This window comes from Ursus arctos, unplaced genomic scaffold, assembly GCF_023065955.2.
Source record: "Ursus arctos isolate Adak ecotype North America unplaced genomic scaffold, UrsArc2.0 scaffold_3, whole genome shotgun sequence".
In the NCBI taxonomy this organism is placed as follows: domain Eukaryota; kingdom Metazoa; phylum Chordata; class Mammalia; order Carnivora; family Ursidae; genus Ursus; species Ursus arctos.
The window spans coordinates 15980288-15996835 of NW_026622985.1; the positions used below are offsets into that span (position 1 = coordinate 15980288).

A 16548-nucleotide genomic window follows, 5' to 3' on the forward strand; every position below is an offset into this window, starting at 1 on the left:
TGCATATAGCATTTCTCCGCCTATCCATAATTTTGGCTAGATTCATAGTGACTATTCACATTATTGTAATTCTATTTTCTATTTCACAAAGGAGCTATGTGGTAAGCTGCTATTACTTTTTACTTCCCGGATTTTTTTTTTTCTTTCTTTCTGGCGATCCCTTTATTTCAGTTATCTTGGTTTTCTGTTTGTTTATCTTGTGTTATTTGCTTAGTTTTCTATGACTAACACATATCATTAATGTAACCTCAAACCCTCTTCCAGTGTAATTGGGAGTTTCCCTTCAATATGTTCATTATGCTCCACATGTTCATTCACATCAAAATTTGATTAACTTTGTCTTGAAAAAGCCTTTCCCAGGGTTATCTGAACAGCTTCACAGCTAGAAATCTGCCTTTCCCATCATCCTGTGTGTTCCCTCTGTCTGTCTCCTGTGCTCATCTCCTCCTGTTTCCCATTTTCCTCTTTCTTGGTTTACTCATCCTTTAGGTGGAGCACATCCTCTATCCACTAGCTTCCGATGAAGGTTGTGTGGGAGGTAAACTTTTTGAGAACTTGCAAGCCTGAAAATGCCTTTATTCTTCACTCATACATGATTGAGTATAGGATTCTGGGTTGGAAATAATTTTCCCTCAGAATTTTCAAAGCATTATTCCATTATCTTCTCTCTTCCAGAATTCCTTTGGAGAAATCTGAACTCATTTGGACCCCTTCACCTTTAATTTGTTAAATAACAAAAATTAAACAGAGCAAATTTTAAAGATCTAATTGGCTTTATTAATCAATTCCTGAATTGGGCAGCATCCCAATTAGCAAGTAGAGGGGCACTCCAAGGGGCTATAGGAAGGGAAAGGTTTTTAAAGGTAGAGAGGGAGCAGATAAAAGGAAATTATTAGCAAAGGATCTGATGTTTTAGGCAAGGTCGCCCTCCTAAGGGGAGCAGAAGGGGTCTATCAGTAAACTGCCTAGTGTGGACCAGGAAATTCCCAGGTAGACTGGTTAAAGGTTACATTTCTGGGCAGTCGAAAGTGCAGTTAGGCTAGCTACTGTCTTAAAGTTTATAGATTTGGGACCTTAACCTAAGCGACATAATTTTGGGCCTATGGTTTTCTTTTGAACAGAGTTCTCACTGGAAACTTGTAGAATCTTCTCTTTGAACTCGGTTCAGTCGTGTCGTCTATTTTCAGGCACCATACTAGGGATTTGGTGGGCCCTTTTTCTATTTTTTCCCAAGGCTCTTTTTTCCTTCTTAAAGAAATGTGTTATAGCTTCCAATTCTGATTTCATAGGTGTAGTGAAATAAGAACCCATGTCTTCTCTGAAGATATTAAGGGTTTAGTTTTTTGGTTTTTTTTTAAAAGATTTTATTTATTTGAGAGAGAGAGGGAGAACACAGAGGGAGAAGCAGACTCCCCGCTGAGCAGGGAGCCTGATGCAGGACTGGATCCCAGCATCCTGGAATCATGACCTGAGCCAAAGGCAGACGCTTAACCGACTGAGCCACCCAGGGGCCCAGCTGTTATTTATTTTTTCAATGTACTTTTCTTCTTCCTGCATGCTTTCTATTTTCACCACATTTTTTGTTTGTTTGTTTTTTGGTCTCTTTGTTTTTGTATTAGAGGCTTTTCTCAGATTCTCCTCATGCTTGAGTGCCTGCTCTTACTTCAAAGTCGGGGCCTCCAGAGCTGCCTGGGAGCTCTAAGTGGGTGTGATATCCTATCGGGTGAGCAGGCTGTGGTTTGGTGGGGAACCCCTGATGTCATCACCCTTGTCGGCATTATTAGGTCTCTATCTTGCGTCTAATAGATTCCCATCTAGAGAAAGTCTTGGTCTTCTGCTTGGAAGTAAGAGACAGGCTGCTATCATTCCGGGTTGAGAAAGTTCTGCAATATAGTATGCTGACGTCATTGACTTAACTCCTCTGTTTTCTGTTTATTACACAGATGTTCTGCTTTCCACTCTTTAAAGATGAAAACGGTTGTGTGCTGGGGTGAGGGAGGCTCATCACCCAGGAGTCTGCAGGGAGAAGGGCATCGAGGGATCTGCCCTCCTTTGTGAGAAGGAGCTGGCCGATTCCCAAGCGCTCGTTATTTGGTGGCTTCAATGGACTCTGTTCTCAGCTTTCCCCTCTGAGGAAACAGAATTCATTCTTCCTGAGTTCTGGTAAAGTCAGCACCACTTGTCCATCGGTGCTACAGCCTTTCCAAAGTTTCTTGTCATGCTCACTTTATCCCTGAAGGTTTATGCCTTAAAAAACCCCCTCTACTATAGCTCCAGTGCAGTGTAGGAGAGAGTAAAAGCATGTGTTCAGTTAGCTTTTTGCAACTCTGCTTTCTTTAGGTGAAAATCCTCCATCTGGTATTTTCTAGTGTTTGGGGAGTCTTGCGGTGGCCTTCAACCGGAGGAAGACCAAAGGCAGCAGATTTCTGGGCAGGCTCAGCTTCCAGTACCAGCTGCTTTTCAGTTCGGAAACGTAAAATCGTACTCTGGCTTCCCTCACAGATCGTCTCATGAAAAATATAAATTCTCCAAAAAGAGAACCAATAAAAAGTTACAGGAATCTGATCATAAAAAAATTTTTTCAAAATTACTTGGCACTCACGGGGTACCTGAATAGCTCAGGCGGAGGAGCACGGGACTCTTGACCTTGGGATTGCGAGTTTGAGCCCCATGTTGGCCCTCGAGATTACTTAAAAAAAGTACTTGGCACTCAAATAATTTCCTCACTGCGGTTGACATGGTTGACATCGTTAATAGCGGCCTCCCAAAAAGGACTATACTCTAATCCCCAGAAACTGGAACTGGGTAAGGTTATAGGGCAAAGAGGAATTAAGGTAGCAAATGGAATTAAATTAGCAAATCAATTGACTTGATGATAAAGGAATTATCCTGGATTATGTGGGTGGACACAATATAATCACGTTTCTGTTTTTGTTTTTAAGTAGGCTCCACACCCAACGTGGGGCTTGACCTCGTGACCCAGAGATTCCAGAGATCAAGATTCGCACACTCTTCCAACTGGGCCAGCCAGGCACCCCAATCACAAGAGTTCTTCAATGAGAAAGAAGGAAGAAGAAGGTCAATGTCAGAGTAATGTGGGATGAGAAAGACTCACTGGCCATTGCTGGCTTTGAAGGTGAAGGAAGGGGCCATGGGCAAAGGAATGTGGGCATCAGAGAAATGCAAAGCTGGAGGAAGCAAGGTAACAGATTCTCCTTTAAAGCCCCCAGAAGGAACCAGCCCTGCTCCTGCTGATTTGAGTCCCGTAACACTCATTCCAGACTTCTAACCTCCAGAATTGTCGAGAATAAATTGCTGTTGCTCTAAGTCACTAAATTTGTGGTACTGTGTTACAGCAGAACTGGTATACCTATCATAAAATAAGTGACTGTCATTTATGTCCCTTTAAATTTTGAAGTTTTCGGCAAGCTGATTACATTCTTTTTGCCTTCCCATTTCTTACCTAGAGGTAGATTCATGACTAGATTTAGAGTTAATGAAGTTTAAGCTTTGGGTCTTTTAAAGTACATAGGAATCCTCAGGATACTGAAGTTATAGAGTGTTTTAGGTAGAAAGGAGGAGCTGGTGGGCATCGGAAAGCATTCCTAAATCACCCAGAGACATTAGAAGAAGGGGATCTGGATTTCCAAGGTTCAAGCAATGTGTTGTAATTTCTGTTCTTATTCTGAATAAATTCTCATGTTCAACCTAATCTTGCTCTGGTAATTTTTTTTTTTTAAAGATTTTATTTATTTGACAGAGGGAGAGAGAGACAGCCAGCGAGAGAGGGAACACAAGCAGGGGGAGTGGGAGAGGAAGAAGCAGGCTCCCAGAGGAAGAGCCTGATGTGGGGCTCGATCCCAGAACGCCGGGATCACGCCCTGAGCCGAAGGCAGACGCTCAATGACTGAGCCACCCAGGCGCCCCTGCTCTGGTAATTTTATATTATTTTTCTTACAGAGAACTCCCCAAAGTGTATCTGCTCCAGGCCCCCCAAAACCCTAGATTCACCTGCGTCTTTTGTCTTTTTCTTTGTAAAGAAGAGTTAAAAGCATCTCTCTCTCTCTCTCTCTCTCTCTCTCTCTCACACACACACACACACACACACTTTAATCACTGGGAAAAGAAAAACGATACTTTTGTTTTGTTCACCATATAAAGTAATACTCACTTTTGCCATGGAAGACAGTATTTCCAGCTTCCAGGGATTAGGACATGGGTAGTTTCTGGGGGGCTGTCTTTTAGTTCTGCAGTGTTGGAAATCACTTTGGCTATAGTGAGGAAGATGTGTTTGTAGCAAATAAGGTGGAAAGCACCACAGTGGAATAATAAAATGCCACTTAGTAAACTGATTAGAGAAAGAAATGCCAAAAAAAGAAAATTGAATTTTTGTAAGTGGAGTTTTCAAGAATTCTAGGAAAGATAGGCCAAAGGATAAAAAAGTTCAGAAAAAGAGCTTCATGGGATTTAGACAAATCCACTCTAGATACTAAAGTCAGTGCTTATGAGGATTGCTATATTTGCACAGTATAAAGTGGGCATTCGAATGCAAGGTGTGTCCCATGGGCCTTGTCGGTAGTGCTGGGCATGGGCCATTCAGCTGTAGTGGGGCAGCGAGAAGGCAGTGGACAATGGAATGAGAATGCAGAACCAGACCAAACCCACAGAGGTAGAGCAAGACAACAAGAGCAGGTGCATGCAAGTGGTTGGAGTGGTGAGGTCCCAGGAGGAAGCAAGAGCGTCACTTCAGGCTAGCAGAGACCAGCACTGGAACTGGAAGCATGGGTATTCTGAGATCCAGGCAGGCTGGTGGCATCAGAATAGTACCAGAGAGAGTAGTTTAACTCTAGGCTCTAGACTGGAGTTTAGGGTAACTCAGCTACCATTACTGGGCCCAAGACAAAGCTAGGCAAGCCACCAGGATGACTCATGCAGAATTCTAGAGTGCTTACTTAAAACTTCTTAAGTACTACTTCCTGGAGTCCAGAGCCTCCAGGTAGACTTACAAGTAGGGAGTCTGGCAAAGTCTATGTAACTCTGATGGAAAAGGGCAAGACTGACGCTCCTGAGTTGGAATCTGTGATACAGCCCAAGGCATAGTGAAGTCATTACTGACAATAGGAAAGAACATAACTTAATATGCAGTATAACTAAATCCATGGGATACGTATTTATTTATAACAGTAGAATGCGTTAAGAACCATCAGTGTGGTGAAGAGAGTATTAAGAACAAACGAGTGTAGCTTGAAAGGCAGTTCAGTATGGTGACTCTGGAGCCAAACTCCCTGGTTCAAATGCTGGCTAATACACGGCAATATTTCATTTAGTAAATTATAATTAATTTGTGTATAGACACTAGAATAATATCTGGGGAACAGGAACAGACTCAGATCCTGGCCCTGAATCTAACTACCCACACCGCTTTGGGGAAACTGCTCAAACTTTTAAGGCATCAGGTTGCAGATTTCTAAAACTGAGGGTTGAGGTCTAAGGTTACTTAAATGTAACTTTATTATTTTTTTTCAAGATTTTGTTTATTTGAGAGAGAGCTCGAGAGCAAGAGCACATTAGCGGGGGGGAGTACAGGAGAGAGAGGGAGAAGCAGACTCCCTGCTGAGCAGGGAATGTGACTTGGGGCTCCATCCCAGGACCCACTTTATAGCTTAAGCGCTTTCTGGTAATCTTTCAAATCCTCATGCTCTTCACAGGGTGCCCAGGCTTTCCCCCTGCTGCACAGCCTAAAAAACTACCAGGGTCATTGTAGTATCTTAGTTTACATAATAATCCTGACCTAAATGTTATTATTTCCCTTTCGGAGATGAGGAAATGGAAGTCTAGCAAGTTTGAGTAATTTGTTCAAAATCACACAGCTAAATTTTGGTAAGGCTGGGATTCGATTTTAGTTCTGCCAATTCTAAAGCTGTGTATCTTCTACTTCTCTCTCTATTTTTTGTCACTAAACTTGATTTCTGTGCCCAGGAGGCCAGGATCACAAACACACCGTACTTTCATGTTTACCCACTCAGCTATTTCTGAGGCAATACTCTGAGCTGTCCCTATTCAGTTCCCTCCTACTCGAGCACTCCCCTTCCTTGTTATTCAGGGCATTGTCAGCCCAGATGGTCTAACTCTGGCGCTCACTCCTGTTAAATGTCTCCTGCATGCCTGTGTTCCAGCAGTAGCTCCTGACTTTGATCTGAAATAAAATTCTTATGTATTTGCTCATTTCATCTGTGTCACAATGACCAAAATTAGATTTGCATGAAGTCAGTGCTAAAATGAAAATAAACAACAAATGATGAAACAGATACTGGGAAAGTAAGAACTCAGGTCATTATTTTCCATTTTCGCTTATTTAGGTCTTTATGAGACAAGGAAGATGACTTTCATGTCTACAACACCGAACAACCTAAATCATATTAATACTACTACAATCACTATCATGTTCTAAAGGAGATTCTAAAGGAATACGAATGAAAAATAGCATTTAAGATTTAGCTTTCAGAATACAGATACATCTCAGAGAAACTGTGACCCCAGTGTATGTATATTTGAGGTATTATTTGTATAATTAGTAACTCTTATGGTGATGGGAAACATTGCTCTTTGCATATGTTGTATATTAGCTTTCTGAGTCAAGAACTCCACATTGCTCAAAATATCAATGATATTTTTCAAAGAGCTGAACAAACAGCCCTTAAATTTGTGTGGAACCAGAGAAGGCCCCGAATCGCCAAGGAAATGTTGAAAAGGAAAAACAAAGCTGGGGGCATTATGTTGCCTGATTTCAAGCTATACTACAAAGCTGTGATCACAAAGACAGCATGGTACTGGCACAAAAACAGACACATAGACCAATGGAACAGAACAGAGACCCCAGAAATGGACCCTCGGCTCTTTGGGCAGCTAATCTTTGACAAAGCAGGAAAAAACACCCAGTGGAAAAAAGACAGTCTTTTCAATAAATGGTGTTGGGAAAATTGGACAGCTACATGCAAAAGAATGAAACTTGACCACTCTCTCACACCATACACAAAGATAAACTCCAAATGGATGACAGACCTCGATGTGAGACAGGAATCCATCAAAATCCTAGAGGAGAACATAGGCTGTAACCTCTTTGACATACTTCTTTCCTGACATATCTCCAAAGGCAAGAGAAACAAAAGAAAAAATGCACTTGTGGGACTTCATCAAGATAAAAAGCTTCTGCACAGCCAAGGAAACAGTCAAAAAAACTAAGAGGCAGCCCACGGAATGGGAGAAGATATCTGCAAATGACACTACAGATAAAAGACTGGTATCCAAGAGCTATAAAGAACTTCTTAAACTCCATACACGAGAAACAAATAATCAAATCAAAAAATGGGCAGAAGATATGAACAGACACTTTTCCAATGAAGACATACAAAGGCTAACAGACACATGAAAATATGTTCAAAATCATCAGCCATCAGGGAAATTCAAATCAAAACTACCTTAAGATACCACCTTACTCCAGTTAGAATGGCAAAAATTGACAAGGCAAGAAACAACAAATGTTGGAGAGGATGTGGAGAAAAGGTAACCCTCCTACACTGTTGGTGGGAATGCAAGTTGGTACGGCCACTTTGGAAAACAGTGTGGAGATCCCTTAAAAAGTTAAAAATAGAGCTACCCTATGATCCAGCAATTGCACTACTGGGTATTTACCCCAAAGATACAGACATAGTGAAGAGAAGGGCCATATGCACCCTATGTTCATAGCAGCATTGTCCACAATAGCTAAATTGTGGAAGGAGTCGAGATGCCCTTCAACAGACAAATGGATTAAGAAGATGTGGTCCGGGGCGCCTGGGTTAAGCATCTGCCTTCGGCTCAGGGCGTGATCCCTGCATTATGGGGTCGAGCCCCACATCAGGCTCCTCCGCTATGAGCCTGCTTCTTCCTCTCCCACTCCCCCTGCTTGTGTTCCCTCTCTCGCTGGCTGTCTCTATCTCTGTCAAATAAATAAATAAATAAAATCTTAAAAAAAAAAAAAAGATGTGGTCCATATATACAATGGAATATTACTCAGCCATCAGAAAGAACGATTACCCAACATTTGCAGCAACATGGACGGGACTGGAGGAGACTATGCTAAGGGAAATAAGTCAAGCAGAGAAAGACAATTATCATATGGTTTTACTCATTTATGGAACATAAAAAATAGCAGGGAGATCGGTAGGAGAAGGAAGGGAAGAATGAATGGGGGGATAAACAGAAGGGGGAATGAACCATGAGAGACTATGGACTCTGGGAAACAAACTGAGGGCTTCAGAGGGGGCGGGGTAGGGGATTGGGACAGACCGGTGATGGGTAGTAAGGAGGGCACATACTGCATGGAGCACTGGGTGTTATACACAAACAATGAATCATGGAACACTACATCAAAAATTAAGGATGTACTGCATGGTGACTCACATAACATAAAAATTAAAAATAAAAAAAAATTCCACATTGTTGTAAAATAATTTTAAGTTCAGTGTACGGCAGTTATGCAAACAGATGTAAACTTCATTACCAGATGAACTTTAAAAAGATGTAACACCTACTAATTATGTATTATTAACACCAATGTCAACAAAAACAGTCTAATGGATATAGAAGCACAGTAACAAAAATATAATTATCAATATAGCTGTCTTATAAGAGTAAACTATAATCATCAGACTTATAAAAAACAACAACTAAGGTCATTGCTTTTGTTTTTTGTTCTTTATGACTCTTCCCTATATATACGGTGGCTAATTCTGATCATTTTTCCTTATTTAATCTCCCTATGAACAAATTTGCTAATACTGAATACTGTTTTCAAATATACCAGCATTATCATCATCTCATTAAATAGATTATTATTACTGAAAACTCATCAAAGCTTTCAAGGCTATTAATGGTTTCATCAACTTAAAAATCTAGTTTTGGAAGTGACTGGTTATAAATTTGTCCTTTTATTGGTAAACAGCAATGTTACTCTCGACATTTCAATAGGGTGCTTATCGTGCTTACATTTCACATGAGAGCTGGAATACAGACTTTACAACATATCTGAAACATCATCAAATATTGTGACAATGCTGTTATGATAACAGCCTATATGTGGCTTTAAAAAAATTATTGGCTGGTTGTAAATAGTACCTTTTTCCGAACTGAATTTTAAATGTTCTAGAGGCTAACATGATAACAAATTGATCATCTTCACATGGCATCGCACAATCTTCTTTCAAAGTTCACAGGCCCTTCTTATTGTCTTTCCCTGAACGATTCTGCAGGGGGAAGAAAAAAACAACTTACGTAAGTAGTTACAGCAAAGTATGAAAAACAGATTTGTAGATATGGCAAGGAATTTTTAAAAAATTCTCTTTTCTGTGTATGGTTATTAATTATGAGAATAATCAAATGTGAAAACATGGATTGAGAAAGTCTCAAACTACAAAGTTTGTGGGTTTTATTTAAAAAAAAAGTCTAAAGGGGAAAAACAACACTCTTGATAAGTTCATTTATTTCTCTGCCTTAATCTATTTTGCTTTTGTTTCACGGGTTATACCAGGAAAACAAAATTTCTCAAATTCCCCTCTTACAAACCCAATTAAGATTTTTGGCAAGGAAAGAATGAAGGGACCCAAAAACCCCGGATGAGATGGCCTTTTTTTGTGTTTGTTCTTCAGATATTTGCCAATAGAACTGACTTCTCAGATTATACTCTTTGCTGATCACAAGATGACTATATCATTTAAAACTGGAGGAAAATGGGATAGAAATGAACCTTAAGAGATCATTTGCACTTAAGAAAGGAAAAGTCTACACTGAGGGGAAAAAAAAACCAACCTCATAAAATGGCGTTGAAGTGTTACTGCTTGCACACTAGAGATTCACCAAGCCCTTGCTCAGGCTGAGCAGTAATGCCTTCGGAGCAACTTTAACAATGTTAACATTAACCAACCAAGTTAGAAGACAGGATTAGAGGAGGTATTTTGAACGATAAGTTACCACTTTCACATGTTTGTATCTTGCCACTTTAGGTAAACATCACAGCTCTGCCTACTGAATGGGAGGATATTTGCAAATGATATATCTGACAAGGGGTTGGTTAGTACCCAAAATACATAAAGAACTTATGCAACTCAACACCAAAAAACTCAAATAATCAGATTAAAAATGGGCAGAGGACCAAAATAGACATTTTACCAAAGAAGACCTATAAATGGCCAACAGACACATGAAAAGATGCTTAACATCACATTGTTGAAAATGCAAATCAAAATCACAATGAGGTATCACCATACGCCTGTCAGAATGACTAGTATCAAAAACACAAGAAATATTAGTGTTGACAAGGAAGTGAAGAAAAAAGAAACCTCATGCACTGTTGGTAGGAATGTAAACTGATGCAGGCACTGTGAAAACAGTATGCAGGTTCCTCAAAAAATTAAAAATAGAATTACCATACGATCCAGTAATTCCACCACTGGGTATTAATCCAAAGAATAAAAAACACTAATTCAAAAAGATATATGCACTCCTCTGTTCATTGCAGCATTATTTACAATAGCCAAGCTATGTAAACAACCCACATGTCCATCCACAGAGAAGCAGATAAAGATGTCGTGTGTGTATGTACGTACATAATGGAATATTACTCAGCCACAAAAAAGAATGAAATCTTGCCATTTGCAACAACATGAATGGAGCTAGAGTAAAATGCTAAGCAAAAGAAGTCAGACAGGGAAAGACGAATACCGTACGATTTCAATTGTATGTGGAATTTGAGAAACAAAACAAATGCACAACGTAAAAAAAGAGACAAAAAAAATAGACTCTTAAATACAGAGAACAAACTGGTGGTTGCCAGAGGGGAGGTGGGTGGGGGGGATGGGTGAAACAGGTGATGGCACTTAAGAGTACACTTGTGGGGGCGCCTGGGTGGCTCAGTTGTTAAGCCTCTGCCTTCGGCTCAGGGCACGATCCCGGAGTCCTGGGATCGAGCCCCGCATCAGGCTCCTCCACTGGGAGCCTGCTTCTTCCTCTCCCACTCCCCCTGCTTGTGTTCCCTCTCTCGCTGGCTGTCTCTCTCTCCATCAAATAAATAAATAAAATCTTAAAAAAAAAAAAGAGTACACTTGTGATGAGCACTGAGAAATGTAGAGAATTACTAAATCATTGTATTGTATATGAGACTAATATAATATTGTATGTTAATTATACTTCAATTAAAAAAAGGAAATAATCTTGTAATTATCCATAATAAAAGTGGATATGAAGATTTAAAAAAAAATTAAGCTTTAATGGAGCTGTTATTCCGGATAAGTCCCTTAAGTGAAGGGTGATTTTCCAAAATGAAATTTGAAAAGTGGCAAGTCCTGATGGGTTTGTGCTGCCCATAATCCTCAGTTAGTTTTGCTTTTTCTTTTCTAGAAGAGAGCCAGGGCAAACAAGGAAAGGCAAAGACTCTAGCTTGAAGGGATTGTTCTCTAATATTTATTTAGTGCTTATAACAGGGAGGGGAGCAGATGGGGAAATCCAAACGGATTTTAAAAATGCAAAGTGGGATTCATTTATGGTAAGGAAACCAGCTTTTCCCTCTTTCACCTTTATTTCCTTAATATTTTAATGGTCATTTCATGGTTATTTTAAGTAAATCGACTATGAAAAACTGAGAAAGCTAAGTTTCCCAAGGAACTTTAAAGATTAAATTCAACTATTAAGGTTGGTTTGACAACAGAAGTAAAATTCATGAAAGGCAAGTTGATACAGCTTTTACTATAGATGGTCTACAGCAATTTTTTTGCTTCTCAAGTAGAGTTCAGAAGGTGAATATCAAAGTGTATGGGTTGCTTTTAAGAAAATGGTAGTCATTTAATGACACTTAAGTCTCAGAATCTTCTATAAGGTCTCACACTGGACAATGGAGGGTGAGCAGGGAAAAAATGTGTCCAATCAAAAAATAACTACTATCATCTTATGGGAATATAGAGCTTTTCTTGTTTAAAAATATTTAACATACCTTCTTGTACGTACAGGATCTGGTTTAATGCTCACAAGGTATTATAATCCTCACTGAAGTAATGAAGAAGCCAAGGTGCATGGATATCAAATCATCCACCTGATGTTTACAGAACTGGCAAACTATGGAGCGGAGAGGTCTTTTTTTTCCCCAAACAGACATTTATTATGGGAAATTGGTTTAACAGGTGATGAAAGAGTAGACACATGGGGCAGTGTGGCAAGACACCTCAGTGATTAGCACAGAACCACCACCACTCTTTGGGCTGGAGTGACAAGGGAGGAGATAGTGTTATGGACCCCAGGAGCTAGGGCCACCATGTGGACCCCCAGTGGGTACCGGGACCATGGAAAGAGATGGGGCTGCTGCTGCGATGCCACCTGAAACAGAGAGAGTGGGAAAAATCCCTGGTTTTGTCCCTCTTGCCTTCAGTCTCCTACTGGTGCCTCCCAGTGCTGAACCTCCCCAGAAGAGAGCAAGGGGGCTTGGGAAATGCAGCTCTCCAAAATCAACTAGAGCAGAAGTAGGAAGACAATGGATCCAAGAACACAGTCCAATGACCAGAACAGGCTAAACAGCGGAGTTCTTAATGGTGGGAAAACTGGAGAAAAATGTCCTGATTTTGAATCCAGCTTTGAATCCTACCAGTTTCTAGTTCAGTGACTTTAGGTACATTATATAACACCTCTGGGTCTTGTTTTCCTCATTCACAAAATACGGTATTACAATATTTTAGTTTAGTGGGCTGTGATGAGAATAAACAGAGTAACATATATGAAGCCATTAACTAAGTGCTTGGTCCAGGGCACATCTTCAATAAATGTCACCCATTATATATTTCAAAAATAAAAGAAGAAAGTAGATCAAGGCCTTAAATGCACTAGTGAAGAAGGCCCAATTCTCAGCATGGCACTTGGCAACTCTGGGATGGGTTATTTTTCAAAGAAATAGGTATAACAACTACTTTCTGGGGAAGGAATTACTCCAAAAAACTTTTTAACATCTGTTATAAAGAATGCATAAGCTCCAAACAGAAAGGGTTTTTGGGAAGGGAAAGAAAATGGGTTGAGGGAATCTCACTGTCACATATACTCCTCAGGGATTAAGAGATCATTAACTGTTACCACAAGGGGGACATTCAGTGATGGTCATTGGCCATAAGAAAATGAGGGAATATTCCTGCTTCTTTTTTCTCCATTCAGGGATCTAAACATTGCTGACCTCCTGGCAAAGTCCACACTTGGATACTCATCCTTTTGAGTACACCCTGACCTCACAAATGGAAGGGAGAAAAAGTTGTATTTCTAGGCCAAAGGCTTCTGACGTGTTCCTTCACTTTCCATGGTGGATCCTGAAGGATGCCCTGGAATAATTCTCTCATCAGGCCATGGTGAAATCAGCAATTTCAGTACCTGTGTTTTAGAGATGGAGAAAGGATGGTCTTGCTGAACATCTAACCATCTACTCTAGAACATGTGAACTGAGCTCTTGGTATCCTAGGTTTGAAGCACACAGGGTATTGCTCTTCTCTGGATTGCCTGTTGTCAAAGTAGGTTAGTTAAATTAAACATGCAACTCAGCTAGGAATACCAGATTACAAATGTGTTTTGGATTGCTTCTTGACTCTAAATCATGGCTAAAGTGGCTGGATGAGAATAAGTCATTCTTCCAGCAACACTTCTACAGAGGATTGTATGCCAATGATGACAATGATAAGTCTAATAGGTATTATTTCTTGAGAGTTTCCTATCAGCCAGGCACAACACTAAGTACCCTACACGTTCTATTTAATTCTACTGAAAACCCAGTGGGCCAGGTGTTAGTATTATTCTGATTTTACAGATGAAGAAAAGAGCTGCAGAGGGGTAACATAAACTCGGGATCATAAAGTTAGTTAGTATGAGAGTTTGAGTCTGTCTGACTCCAAGGCCTGTCAGTATAGTACCTGCTTGCCTTTTGCCAGTGCCAGACCCTGGAGATATAATGACCGTTAAGACACAAGGAAATGAGTCCTGGGGCCAGGGCTTCTCCTATAGTGAAATAACTGTAGAGTTGTATTTATAAAAACCCCTGATTAAAAACCACAAGAACTGCCAAATTCTCAGGATAAACCCAAACTAAAAGCAGAAGAGCACAGCCTCTCCATCTCAGAAGGAACTGGGAGGGCCAGGGCTGCCTCTGGAATGGTCTTTCCCCCAAATTCTCCCCACATGTGGTCAAAGTGTGCCTGGGAAATCAATTCAGATTAGGAGCTGCCAAATCAAGAGGGAAGCGAGTCAAATTTATCACGGATGAATGCAGGGCACAGACTCTTGCTGGGCTGGCGGGGAAGAGAAAGAAAAGCTAGAGCCCTTGACTCCGTGACTTTAATAACAAAAAGGTTTTTTCCATTTCTGTCTTTAAATTCATGCTGGAGGAAAATCATATATTTGAATGCCATAGGTTTTGACCCAAGATGTCTAAAACACTGGGACAGAAGTCGTGTGAGGTGGGACTTCAAATTTTGACCTTATTTTTTGGCATGACTAGAGCAAACGTTGCCAATGGCAAAAAGACATGTTTACAGAACCAGTCTGTTTTTCAGTGCTGTCACTTTTTTTTTTTTTAAAGATTTTATTTATTTATTTGACAGAGATAGAGACAGCCAGCGAGAGAGGGAACACAAGCAGGGGGAGTGGGAGAGGAAGAAGCAGGCTCATAGCGGAGGAGCCTGATGTGGGGCTCGATCCCATAACGCCGGGATCACGCCCTGAGCCGAAGGCAGACGCTTAACCGCTGTGCCACCCAGGCGTCCCTCAGTGCTGTCACTTTTGTGGTTCAATTCTTTTGCTTAAAATTTCACTAAAACTAGAACGCTATAAGTTATCAAGTCAGTGATTCTCTGTGCTGTCTGTCTTGTATTTTCATGCAATGTCCTCATCTTCACCCTCTAGGTAAAAATCTGGTTTCCTTAATCATTTTTAAGAAGCCAGGACTGAGTGCATCCTCTTGATTTGGGAAGGGCAAATAACGCAAATAGATGACATAGTCATTATTATTTTAAAAACCTTAGGCCCACAAAGTAGAGGTCACCCACCTGAAGTTCTGTGTGTTCTTTTAGGAGTCGGTCGTATTCTTTTGAAAGTCGCTCTGATTGCATTCTCATTGTCATCACATCATTCTGTGCCTTAGAGAGGGCTAGAAAACATGGAATATAATTTCTAAATTTTTATTTTGAAATAATTTTAAATTTAGAGAAAAGTTGCAAGACTTAAATAGAAAACTCCTTTGTAGCTCTTGCTCAAATTCACCAACTGTTAAGATACGGTACATTTGTTACTGTATTTTCTCTCCACACACCCACAATTACGTTCTTGAACCATTTGAGAATAAGTTACAGGCATCGTGCCCCTTTACTCTTTAATACTTGTGTATTTCCTAAGAACAAAGGTGTTCTCTAACATAACCATAGCATTATTAGCAAAGGTAGGCAATTTAACATCAATACAATACTTTTTATCTAATCTACCAATCATGTTCCAATCTTGGCTACTGTCCCAATTATGTCCTATCATTTTTTTTGAGTCTAGATCCAGCCCTAGATCAAAGATTAGCATTAAGTTGTCATGTTTCTTTGGTTTCTTTTAAACTGGAATAGTTCCTCAGCCTTTCCCCTGCATTCCTCTCCCCTTTCGTAACACTGACATTTTAAAGAATACAGGTCATTTTTTTTTTAATGGAATGTTTTTCATTTTGGTTTTGTCTGATGTTTCCTCACGACTAAATTCAGGTTATGCATCCCACTTACATACAAATATGACATAGTGATGCTGAATGCCTGTCGAGGTATCACATACAATCAGAGGTCCATCTGTGTCTCACTGGTTTTTCCATTTTATACTTATTTTCTTCCTTATAACTAAGAAGTGGTATGTGGGAAGACAAGACTATGTAAGTATCTTGCTCCTTGTCAAAACTTTCCCCTTATAGTTAGCATGCACAGATAATTCTTGCCTAAACCAATCTTTATTATGATGGTTGCACCAATGGTGATCTTCCAACTTCACCATTCCGTCCACATTTATCAGTCAGCATTCTTCTATAAATAAGGACCTTCCTATCTTAACCATGCATCCAACTATCTATTAATTCACATAGCATCAGTGTGAACTCATAGGTTCTTATTTTTTCAACAGTTTATAATTTATTATTACACTTAATTTCTCCCAGATACGGCTAGTGGGAACCCTGTCAAGCTGGCTCTTACATCTTCTATGTCCCAATCATTATTTTGAGTACGCTACTTTCTGGCATAAGATGTTCCAGGCTCATCCTAGCCCTTCGCTGATTCATCTTGGACTCAAGCAGTATAGTACAGAATTTATTAGAAGGGTATGCTTTTGAAAAAATTGAAGGAGAAAAAAATATTTTATCATTCTCACCAAGGGATGGTCCTTCAAACCAAAGATAATCACTTTCTTATACAAAGTTGAAAAGTATAGGAGCGTGTGACACTTAAAGGCTTTACCTCAATATGATACACAAAA

The 16548-nt window shown here is 40.0% G+C and overlaps 1 protein-coding gene across 2 annotated transcripts in view; it reads right to left on the reverse strand.

The window, feature by feature from the left end:
* Positions 1 to 8145: 8145 nt before the first annotated feature.
* Positions 8146 to 16548, reverse strand: part of BCAP29 (B cell receptor associated protein 29) — a 49572-nt gene continuing 41169 nt past the window's right edge. For both annotated transcript variants that reach the window (XM_026503447.4, XM_044385755.3), the window contains exons 7-8: positions 15099 to 15199; positions 8146 to 9284 (exon numbers count right to left, since the gene is read on the reverse strand). In XM_026503447.4, coding sequence (XP_026359232.1) covers positions 9249 to 9284; positions 15099 to 15199 — 137 coding nt within the window. In that variant the 3' untranslated portion in view covers positions 8146 to 9248. The remainder of the gene's footprint in view (positions 9285 to 15098; positions 15200 to 16548) is intronic.